General features: G+C 38.7%; 1 protein-coding gene across 1 annotated transcript; it reads left to right on the plus strand.

Annotated features, from left to right (window-relative positions):
- The first annotated feature begins 340 nt into the window (after positions 1-340).
- Positions 341-11,406, plus strand: LOC132116491 (neutral amino acid transporter 9). Its single transcript, XM_059525372.1, has 15 exons — positions 341-593; positions 2,282-2,395; positions 3,209-3,338; positions 4,073-4,191; positions 4,459-4,522; positions 4,608-4,701; positions 6,723-6,893; positions 6,983-7,039; positions 7,681-7,878; positions 7,964-8,071; positions 8,529-8,635; positions 9,505-9,618; positions 9,729-9,877; positions 10,806-10,895; positions 11,032-11,406. The coding sequence occupies exons 2-15, from the start codon at positions 2,313-2,315 to the stop codon at positions 11,195-11,197; spliced, it is 1,650 nt and encodes a 549-aa protein (XP_059381355.1). The 5' UTR covers positions 341-593; positions 2,282-2,312; the 3' UTR covers positions 11,198-11,406.
- Positions 11,407-12,286: the final 880 nt, after the last annotated feature.

Below are 12,286 nucleotides of genomic sequence, written 5' to 3' on the forward strand. Positions count from 1 at the left end.
AGTTGACAGTAGCTGCACACAAAGAAGAAATAAATAGGGAGAAAGGGGACAACATTGTCTCACTCCTCTGGATAAACTAAACCTTGGTGAAGTGCCATTCTTTAATTTAATCGAAGCACTTCCAGGTTGTAAACGTGTTTTTTTTTTCTGCTGTAAAGTTGGGCATTTTGACATGGGTGTCTCCCTTTCGGTGCCAGTCTCTAGCGGTCAGTTGACGAATTACAGTTTTAGTCACTTCCTTATTGGTTTCACGAGAGAGAGCGGGAGATTGCCGCTCGGTGCATACGCCATACGCCTCGTCTAGACTCGAGTGTCCGTACGGGTGCGCACAATTGCGCAGTTTCCATGCCCATATTGTACGTACTAAACGTTTATACTTCCCAGAACAGCTTGCATGACTTCGCTCTCTCTGGAATTATGGGTAGTGTAGTTGTTTGAAGGCTGCCTCGCGTTCCTCGAGCGTTGTGTAGCGGTGGAATCTGCACTACTAATCCCATGCGACACTGGAAAAGCATGTGCCTTTTAAAAACCGAGTTTCCTTTTAAAAAAAACACTTGTTTGTCTCAGCAGTTTCTCGGCTTTTGTGTGGTTTGGTAAGTATATAATTCTAAATTCCTGTTTAGAGATTTCATCTAACTTAAATACTAAAGCAATTCGAAATCTCCATGTGAAGCGTGTGTACCCGTGCAGATATCCACATACATGTACGAACTCTACACTTGTTTATGACCCATGTTGAGCTGATGTATGGGCTTCTGAGTTAATTTAGTGTATTCATTAATGATCGCTTGAAGCTCTTGTTCTGGTTATTTCGTTATAGTTTGAATGAGTACTTTAGCATGGCTTACAATGATGCACATTCACATTCTTACAAGATTTCACCTGTTTATGCCATCCTGTGTAAAGCATATAAACTGCAGATGTTCGTTTCCATTTAGAGAACAGAAACTGTATTATTGACACATTGTATATGAAGGATAATGACACCTGATGTCACATGACTTTCGGAAGTGCCTTCAAACAGCAGAGAGGATATTATTATACACTTCAGCTTCTCTACCTCAGTCTTTTCAAACAGTGAATTGCTTACATATGCAGAAGTAAAACAATGAGTCTCAATGCTCGCTTCACAAAATGAGTTTTGTTTGTCAAAAACAACAGGAAAGACAATCTACTTACACTGCGTGTTTACCCTTTTTCCTCTTAATCCGGATTAATCAAAGTGTTGATTAGATTTTCTGTTTCTGAGTGGCTTTGCTTCTGTGTGCTGAAAATGTATGTTCATTGTAATGAATTCGATATACTGATTTTTACATTAATTTAAAACTCAGTTGATATCAAATTTGACATACATACAGATGTGTGTGTATATATATATATATATATATATATATATATATATATATATATAATATACACACACACATCCATACATGCATGCATGCATACATTACTGGTCAAAAGTTTATGATTTTTGATGATCAATAATTTTTTTTATGTTTTCTAGCAATATACAGTCAGTACATTTTTATTATATATTTTCTTGAAAGAAATTCAAACTTTTATTCAGCAAGGATGTGATAGCAAAGATTTATATTGTTAGAAATATTTATATTTTGAATGAATGCTGTTCTTTTTAACTTTTTATTCATCAAAGAATCCTGAAAAAAGTATCGCAGTTTGCCAAAAAGTATTTGGCAGCACAACTGTTACCAACATTGATAATTCTAATAAATCAGCATATTATAATGATTTCTGAAGGATCATGTGACACTTTATACTGTAGTAATGGCTGATGGAAATTCAGCTTTCCATCACGTTAATTAATTATATTTTAAAGGATATTGAAATAGAAGCCATTATTTTATATTATAATAACATGAGCAAGATTACTGTATATACATGTATAAATTTGTGTGTATTATCTTACACTCCAGATGATATGGATCAGGGAAAATAAGTGTTCAGCTGGATATTTCCACATTACTCACAGGGCAGGAATCTGCTGTTGTTTTGTGTTCTCTAATGTGAAGTGACGCTTTAGAGGCTGTGTGTTACATGTCTCATCAGGTCTTATCCAGTTATTTGTATGTGCAGGGTTTAAAGTGTCATTACAAATGTAATGTTTTCCCACAGGAAATTTGGCTGTAGGTTTCATCTTCCTTCCGTAGGTTGAAATATTTGGCTGTTAGTTGTGTTGACTTTGAGAAGGTTATCATCTTTCTCTCTGAACAGTCTCAGATCTGGTTTGGTATTCTTCTGTGCATGTCCATCTTTACAGGTGATGAGGGTTTAAACCAAGCACGAGCATCATGGATGAGGAGAGTAAACCCTTACTAGGATCAGAGCGAGCTGGGGACTATTACACCGATTCTTTGGACCCCAAGCAAAGAAGGTACTGTTTCTCTGCTGGCTTAAGTCTAACATCTACCAATATTTTAGGTGAAATTTTATATTTGCATTTCGTTGCCTTGTACCTTACATTTGCAACTACAATAAAGTTGAATCTAATCTAATATTTAGTTAGAAATCGTAAAGACACATGCATGCCGTATTTTAATCTTTTGAAGTGTTTCAGCTATTGCATTCTCTTTTTGGGCAAAACATCAATTGATCAAATGTACTGTACAAATATTTATCATATGAAGTGCAGCAAAACGTGTGTTTTTTGAGTCCACCTCATCACTGGAGCTGCCACAGTGTTTCTAGTGACTCAGACATCAGCTCTAACTGATGGCAAAGCCCCCCCCCCAACATTTACTCTAAAGGTTGTTTTTGCCAACTCTGGTTTCCTTCCAGGACTAATTAGCATCACTGGCCAGGCTGAATTAACTCCGTCTGGTATTTCACAAATACTGTCTAAGATGTAGTGTTATGTGCAGTCTGCTTCAACACAAAAAACCCTCCTAGTGCTGTTCAGAAAAGGTTAAATTACCTCCATGTGCATGATATTACAATGCAGTAGTGCCTAGTTCTGTTCCTGTAGATCAGATTTCATGTCTGGACCACGCACCTGTGTCAAGTGTCCCTGAAGATCTTAATTAACCGGTTCAGGTGTGTTGGGGTTGGAGCACCCCTACACTAATGTATACAGTAATCGCTCTCTAGTCTTGTGCTGATGTGAAACTGCCAAACATGTCTTGGATCAGCGTTCTCGTTCTGAGATGTTTCTGAACCAGCTCAGGGTCCTGTTTGCGTTGTCTTTCAGGCCGTTCCATGTGGAGCACAGAAACATAGTGGGGGATGAGGTTCAGGAGCGTGTGTCCGCCGAAGCTGCGGTGCTGAGCAGCAGAGTGCATTACTACGGCCGTCTGACCGCCTCTTCTGACCGACCTCTGGTGAGACATTTCACTGCCAAATATTTTTGTTCATTGCATGTTATACGTGTTATCACGTTAATGCCACAGAGAAGGAGATAAGCTACTAACACTAACTGTACAGATTTTAAGGTGCGATCACATTAGTGAAATGTATGTCCAAAAAAAATAGTTTTTAAAAATGTAACAATGCATGAAGCACAGCTCATATAAAAATCGAGTAAACCATGGCATATTACTTCTGTCAGATATTCACACCAACTCAATGACATCCTTCGTGTGAAGCGAAGGCTTTTGGGTTTAGTCAGACCACCTTAAAATGACACTTTTCAACACCGTTGTGAATCATATTCAAAATGATTAATTCAGTCTACATCTGTCCAATATATGTTTATAAATCCTTAAAGCAGTAGTTCACCCTAAAGTCATCAGAGTGGTATCATATGTGGGTGAAGTCAAACCTTCTTCATGCTGTCTTATTTCACAGATATTTGTGAGCAGTCTGTTGTTGTGTGTCTGTGTATAATTGAATTAGCTGGTGGCTTTGATTTCCGTTTTGTTTTGCCTGGTTTGGTTTGTGGGTGATGTATCTCTAATACAGATTAACATGGTCTTCAACCACAAATCCAGCTTTCCGCCAGTATTTCAGGCTGTGCGTCATTCGTTTGGTGACTCCAGAAATTGAAATCTAGTCTTGTAGAATATAAAAGGTAGCGTGATGTAATGTATTTGTTTATGCACCTTATTTTGGTCAGGTACCTCCAGATCATGTGATTCCTTCTTCTGATGACCTCTATATCTACAGTCCACTGGGAACAGCGTTCAAAGTGCAGGGGGGCGACACTCCTGCCAAAAACCCCAGCATTGTCACCATGTAAGACCAACCTGAAAAAGGCTTTTAATGCATTGCTTCTGTACACAGAGTTACGAGGCCCTGCCGCGGGACAGGTTTATCTGACAATTACACTGCCAGAGTTATACAATGTGAAACGATTGAGCTAGAATCAGAAAACTGAACAATAGTTGCATTATTAAATATTCATGATCTTTAAACAGCACAGTTATATAAGAGTGATGACAAGCAGAACAGATTTACATGGACACATTTCGTGTGTGTGTGTGTGTGTGTGTGTGTGCGCAGCTTCGCCATATGGAACACCATGATGGGAACATCTATATTAAGTATGCCATGGGGAATAAAACAAGTACGCTAAAATTTTTCTTATCTGTTTCCCTTTCCTCACTGCTGGCTGTTGTGAAGGTAAATTATTTTTTTTGTCCTGTTTCTAGGCTGGTTTCACTCTGGGCATCATCATTATTGTTCTTATGGGTCTGCTGACGCTCTACTGCTGCTACAGAGTATTAAAGTCCACAAAGTCCATACGTAAGCCAACCACATGACCGCTCTCTAATAAACAGCCAGTCTTTCACTTTTTTTTTGCAGCCCCAAAACACAAAATACAGTCGTGGCCAAAAGTTTTGAGAATTACATAAATATTGGATATTGGAAAAGTTGCTGCTTAAGTTTTTATAATAGCAATTTGCATATACTCCAGAATGTCATGAAGATCAGATGAATTGCATAGTCCTTCTTTGCCATGAAAATTAACTTAATCCCAAAAAAACCTTTCCACTGCATTTCATTGCTGTCATTAAAGGACCTGCTGAGATCATTTCACTAATCGTCTTGTTAACTCAGGTGAGAATGTTGACGAGCACAAGGCTGGAGATCATTATGTCAGGCTGATTGGGTTAGAATGGCAGACTTGACATGTTAAAAGGAGGGTGATGCTTGAAATCATTGTTCTTCCATTGTTAACCATGGTGACCTGCAAAGAAACGCGTGCAGCCATCAATGCGTTGCGTAATAATGGCTTCACAGGCAAGGATATTGTGGCTACTAAGATTGCACCTAAATCAACAATTTATAGGATCATCAAGAACTTCAAGGAAAGAGGTTCAATTCTTGTAAAGAAGGCTTCAGGGCGTCCAAGACAGTCCAGCAAGCGCCAGGATCGTCTCCTAAAGAGGATTCAGCTGCGGGATCGGAGTGCCACCAGTGCAGAGCTTGCTCAGGAATGGCAGCAGGCAGGTGTGAGCGCATCTGCATGCACAGTGAGGCCAAGACTTCTGGAAGATGGCCTGGTGTCAAGAAGGGCAGCAAAGAAGCCACTTCTCTCCAAAAAAAACATCAGGGACAGATTGATCTTCTGCAGAAAGTATAGTGAATGGACTGCTGAGGACTGGGGCAAAGTCATATTCTCCGATGAAGCCCCTTTCCGATTGTTTGGGGCATCTGGAAAAAGGCTTGTCCGGGGAAGAAAAGGTGAGCGCTACCATCAGTCCTGTGTCATGCCAACAGTAAAGCATCCTGACACCATTCATGTGTGGGGTTGCTTCTCATCCAAGGGAGTGGGCTCACTCACAGTTCTGCCCAAAAACACAGCCATGAATAAAGAATGGTACCAAAACACCCTCCAACAGCAACTTCTTCCAACAAACCAACAACAGTTTGGTGAAGAACAATGCATTTTCCAGCACGATGGAGCACCGTGCCATAAGGCAAAAGTGATAACTAAGTGGCTCGGGGACCAGAATGTTGAGATTTTGGGTCCATGGCCTGGAAACTCCCCAGATCTTAATCCCATTGAGAACTTGTGGTCAATCCTCAAGAAGCGGGTGGACAAACAAAAACCCACTAATTCTGACAAACTCCAAGAAGTGATTATGAAAGAATGGGTTGCTATCAGTTAGGATTTGGCCCAGAAGTTGATTGAGAGCATGCCCAGTCGAATTGCAGAGGTCCTGAAAAAGAAGAGCCAACACTGCAATTACTGACTCTTTGCATAAATGTCATGTAATTGTAATTATATTGTAATTAATGTCATGCTTGTAATTATATTTCAGTACATCACAGAAACAACTTAAACAAAGATCTAAAAGCAGTTTAGCAGCAAACTTTTTGAAAACTAATATTTATGTAATTCTCAAAACTTTTGGCCACGACTGTATATAGTGATTCAGTGTAGCTCTTAGACAAAAACATCTGTTATAAGATGTTTCTACCATTCTCAGTTTAATGCACAACAGGGACCTCAGTGACAGATCTGGTACTTCTTTATGTGACTGTGTATAAAGTTTGTGTGATACACAAGGGTTCAGATCCTGAGTATTTGAGTTCCTGAACTCATTTTCACATATGCTGGTCTTGATTAAACCTACGAACTGTAGATCTGTACTGGGAGTTTAGTTTTGTTTATGAAGCCATAATAATAAATAAAGGATACGTAATAAAGTAGTTCCTGCAGTATTTCCAACGCAATCTGTTTCTCCATGAGGTGTTGACTTCTGTAACACTGCGTTCTGGGCTAGCAGGTGTTTCACGTGAATCCTCTGTCTTTGCAGCGAATGTCGATACCTCAGACTGGGAGTTTCCTGATGTGTGTAAATATTACTTTGGTGGATTTGGAAAGTGGTCGAGTCTTGTCTTCTCACTGGTGTCACTGATCGGTGCGATGGTGGTCTACTGGGTCCTCATGTCCAACTTCCTGTTCAACACAGGAAAGTTCATCTACAGTGAGTGTTTGTTCTCCTCATTTGTTCTGCTGCACTGATGTTTTCTAGGGAATATCTGTATAACTGCTGTGTCTCTATATTTCTCACAGACTATGTTCACAATGTCAACACGTCAGACACCTTTGGCACAAATGGAACAGATCGAGGTAAGTGGTCACATTGATTTTTATTATTTTTAATTAGTCTGAAGTCATGAACCTGGTCTCTTTGGATTCCTTGAGCCATGCAGAGTCCAGTGATACCCAGAATTTTTCACGTGATTGAAGTGTGATTGGGAAAGTTCACTCAGGATACGTACAGTTTTGAAACATCTAGTGCGTGACTGCTTGAGTCCATCTTTTTTGCCATTTTTAATTCTATAGAGAAGGTTTGGCCAATCCTCTTAAATTTTGAAGATTCTCCTGCTGGCTAGGAGGCTAATTTTGCTAAATTGGAAATCCAAAATGCCTCCTACATATTCTCGTTGGCTATCAGATGGTCTTTATTTTATTAAGTTAGAAAAGATACGATTCTCACTCAAGAAGTGTTCAAGAAGTGTTTTGGAAGTTGTGTCCACCCAGAGCTAATTAGGACTTTTGGGCCTGGTGCTTATGGAGTAAGATTGGTTTCTTAAGGTTGGATTACAGCGGTCACAAACAGCTTAAAGAAAATTCCAATTAAATTTTTCTGTGACACTTTCACAAACCTGAATATGAATATCACAAAAAAAAAAAAAAAAAAAAAAAAATATATATATATATATGAAAAAATGACCCTTCATTCAGCATAACAGCGTGTGTTTCTCTAGTGATATGTCCATATCCAAACCTGGATCCAGACGGAGACCGCAGCACTCTCCAGTACTCTGCGGGTGAGAACAGCACAGGAGCGGTGTTTGATCACTGGTGGAGTAAAACCAACACCATCCCGTTTTACCTCATTGTTCTGCTTCTGCCGCTGCTCAACTTCCGCTCGGCCTCCTTCTTCGCCAGGTTCACCTTCCTCGGTATGGCCTTTATTTCCCAGAGAGCTAATGAACAGCAGCTTGTGTTTTGCTGCATCTACCATGAGGTTTTCATTTATTTTCACAGGCACCTTGTCGGTGGTTTATCTCATCATCTTGGTCACATATAAAGCCATTCGACTGGGCTTTCACCTGGAGTTCCACTGGTTTGACTCATCAGTGTTTTTTGTTCCAGGTAAAGGAATCTTTTTTTTTTTTTTTATCATGCATTATCTTGACATCACCTGTGAACTAATTTTAAAGGGATATTTATGGTTCTCTATTCACTTCCTTTCACATGACTTACCCACTGCAGTGAACTTCACAAAGCTAAATGTCAAGCCACATTATAACCCTAACAGCGTTGTTTAGGCAGAGTAAAAAAAAGATGCATGTAAAGTCTAAAAAAACCTATTACAACTTTAACCCCATTTGATTCTGAATGTTGAATTCATCCAGTGATTGTTGGAATAATTTGTATGCCGTTTAAATGATGATTAATTGCATTACCAGTGCAAAATCACGTACTCTATTTTAGTGAGTGGTTTTTCTTCCCATGATGTCTGGAGGCAATCAAAGTCATGTGAAAGAGTGGATCAGTGCTCACTGTCCTCTGTGTGACGTTTGCTTGTCTTTATCTCTGATTGAGGTAGAGTTCAGATCGCTGTGTCCTCAGCTGACTGGGGTTCTCACGCTAGCATTTTTCATTCACAACTGCATCATCACGCTAATGAAGAACAACAAACATCAGGAAAACAACGTGAGTGTTCTCATCAGTCTGTTATTACTGACTCAAGCCGTCACGTCTGTCCTTGTGGGATTAGTTCCATATTCCACCCATTACAGAAAAGTTTCTTTTCTGCTTGAGGAAACTGAAACGTTTAGTGCTGCAAAAAAGACATGCTTTACTTTGTACAAAGGGAAAATGGAGATGAGTCACTGTGGTCTAGAGTGAGTGTTCAGGAAGATCAGAGAGAACCAAATTAGGAGCGCTTTTTTGTGTGTGGTTTGGCCATAGCACTTGATTGCACAATGTCCAGTCACTGAGGAAACATAGGAATCGTTGGTTGTAACCACACGAAGACAAATAATTATTTTGTTAGAAACTTATTAGGTGAATTCTTACAAAACCTTTCCAGAACACTCTGGTCACATTTGAAAATGTTTTGGAAAGAATAGTCTATATAAATAAAAATACAGTAAACATATTACTGTAAAATATGAATGGTTTAAAATGGTTGTTTTTCTTATTGTACTATGGGTTAAAATGTAATTTATTTCGTTGATGCGCAGCTGTATTTTCAGCATCATTACTCCAGTCTTGAGTCACATGATCCTTCAGAACAGAAGTCATTCTAATATGATGATGATTTACTGCTCAAGAAACATTTCCGATTATTATCAAATTGTGCTGCTTAATATTTTTGTGGGAATGTTTTCATTCTATGTTTTGTTAACCGTGTAAAAGTCTTTGCTGTCACGTGATCAATCGAACGCATCCTTGCTGAATAAAACCAAAACCAAACACTAAAAGTGGTGTTTTATTTATCATCATTGTTAAAAGTTAATATGTGATGGTAGTCTAGTGAATATGTGAGCTGTGGTTGATCAGTGGTGTTGTGTTGGCAGGTGCGGGATCTGTCTCTGGCGTACCTGCTGGTGGGGTTAACGTACCTCTATGTGGGCGTGCTGATCTTTGCTGCTTTCCCATCACCACCGCTGTCTAAAGAGTGCATTGAACCTGTAAGACCCAGCATGCATCTGTAATATCATATCATATTCTTCTAAATCAGCTGATTGAGGTGCATTTATTAATAGTGAGAGTGTCTCGTGACTCTCATCCTCAATCTCAGAACTTCCTGGATAACTTCCCCAGCAGCGATGTCCTGGTTTTCTTCGCGAGGACTTGTCTTCTGTTCCAGATGACCACCGTGTATCCTCTGCTGGGGTACCTGGTGCGCGTGCAGCTCATGGGACAGCTGTTTGGGGACCATTATCCCAGGTGAGGAATAATTGATATGATAATGAGTTATGACTGATGGGCGCATTTGAAATCTTGATTCAAATCAGTGCTTTGTGACAAAATCATGTTATCATGAGATAATACAGAAATATGAAGAGACTAGGGCTACTTTTGAATATTAAAGCACACTTTACTATAGCTGAGATAACGTAACATTTAAAACGGTTTGCCGCAACCATTTTTTGTCCTTTAAAGAATGAAACACAGTTTTGAGATTGCGTTGCTCATTATGGAACAAAAGAGGGAAAATTTAATTATTAATTTTAGACTGAGTGGCCTTATTCTTTTAGAAGGTGCTGTTTCAAAGTTATTAATAACAATGTGGCATTATGTTAAACAAAAACAGCTGTGGATCATGCAGAGAACAAGACAGTATTGAGAATCAAGCATACAGTATTAACTTTGAATGGGTTATCTATTTTCTCTTGTCGATTACGTATATGTAAATATCTTTGTGAAATCTTATTCAGGTCAGTAATTAATAAAAATAACATGCATTATGAATGATCCCTCTTATTTTGGTTAAATAATTAACATAGAGCTTGTGAAATTTAAAAGTTAACATTACTAAAGCACGTGGGCACATATTTTCAATGTAGACTGCTTCATTGTTCATAAAACCTTTGACAGTTGTCTTCCTGTATTTTGAGGCTCAATGATGAAGCTTCAGCTCTTATTGTAGGCATTAACTGTACACGCGCTTCTGTTCCAGTTTCCTTAACAACTTCCTTAACAATTCTACACTAAAAAGTGTTAAGCCACAGCTTCATTTATAAAATGACAAAACCCCATGTAAATGCCCTATACTCAGTGATTTCTCAGATTGAGGTGTTGGAGCTGGAAGAGGTGCTTTAGTGACCTTATTGATTTTATTGACATTATTGATGCCTTGTGTTTCCATTTCTAGTTTCCTTCATGTGTTTACTCTGAACATCCTTGTTGTGGGAGCTGGAGTCCTAATGGCCAGGTTTTACCCCAACATCGGCTCCATCATCAGGTAATGAGAAACTGTTCCTGCTTCCTTCTTTAAAACAGGAACTTGGTGTGATTATTTCTTAAGCTGAGCAGAGCCTGTGTATCTGAGTAAGGATTTGCATTGAACTCTTTCTCTGCCATTGTTGGTTTCCTCTCAGGTATTCGGGGGCCATATGTGGCTTGGCTCTGGTGTTTGTGCTTCCCTCTCTGATCCACATGACCTCACTCAACCGCCGAGGTGAGTTACGCTGGCCCTCTGCCATCTTCCACGGCTCCCTCGTCCTCCTCGGTGTGGCCAATCTGTTCGGCCAGTTCTTCATGTAGCACGCTGTGCCTTAAAAGCGTTTACCTGATGGAAGAGTTACTCTGTGTGTTGGGAACGGTTCCTTGGGTGCTTCTCACAGGAATGAAGTCATGGTTCTGGAAGTACTAACCAACTATTCAAGTACCTGTGAATTTCATTACAAGAAACTCGCTCAAAGGCACCAAATGTCTTCGTTTTTACATTTAATTAAAGCTATGCATTTATCATATTGCTTTTAACAGCTCTTATTAGTTCAAGAAAAGCTATTTCTACGGGGATTCAATCGTTCTGTTTTTTCTTAATGTATTTACATTTTCTTCAATCACTAAAATCACCATCTTACATCAACATTTGCTTCCTCTGAATTAGAAACATGCATACATTATTTTGCATGTAATGAGCAGTGTTTTTTTATTACTAGAACTGTACTGAACGTCAGTGAATTCTGCATTCACATTCAAAATCAAGTTCTTAAATTAGGACCTTGCTAAAGAAAGTGGATACGGATTTCATTGTAGTGAAATGTAACCTGCTTACAGTAATTCATGGATACATAAAGGGAAACAAACGTCTGTTTTTTGGTTTCAAGTCACGTTTTGGATGACTGTTACTGATACTGAGTCTTTGAGTGTGCTGAGGCATTCTGTGTGAGTTCATGTCACTTTATGAAATATGTGCACATCAAAAAGGGAAACTTTGCACACTTTTGTGAGATTCCAAAGCTCGAGTCACTTTCAAGTATTTGTACATTTGTCAATTTATGTCGTTAATTTTTCAACAATTACATTTAAGTGACCTCTTTAGAATTTTTTTTTTGAAAATAATGCATTTTACAGCATAAATTGAACACAGCTCACAATATCTTAACAATTAAAACCTACAAAACTCAAATAAAGTGTTGTTTGCAATGTAGTGTTTCCTTTATGATTTCCACTCATTTAAAACCTGATGAAAGTTTACGGAAAATGTTTTCATATCACAACCAAGCATTTTTTTATATAAAGTGTCAGGAAAAAAAACTACATTCTTCCAAGACTGTTTTCAAATGTATTTTGTGATTAAAAAGAATAAACTTTCTTATTGTCTGTTTATGGATGATTTTTTTTGTT

The sequence above is a fragment of the Carassius carassius genome, chromosome 35 (genome assembly GCF_963082965.1).
Source record: "Carassius carassius chromosome 35, fCarCar2.1, whole genome shotgun sequence".
Lineage (NCBI taxonomy): Eukaryota > Metazoa > Chordata > Actinopteri > Cypriniformes > Cyprinidae > Carassius > Carassius carassius.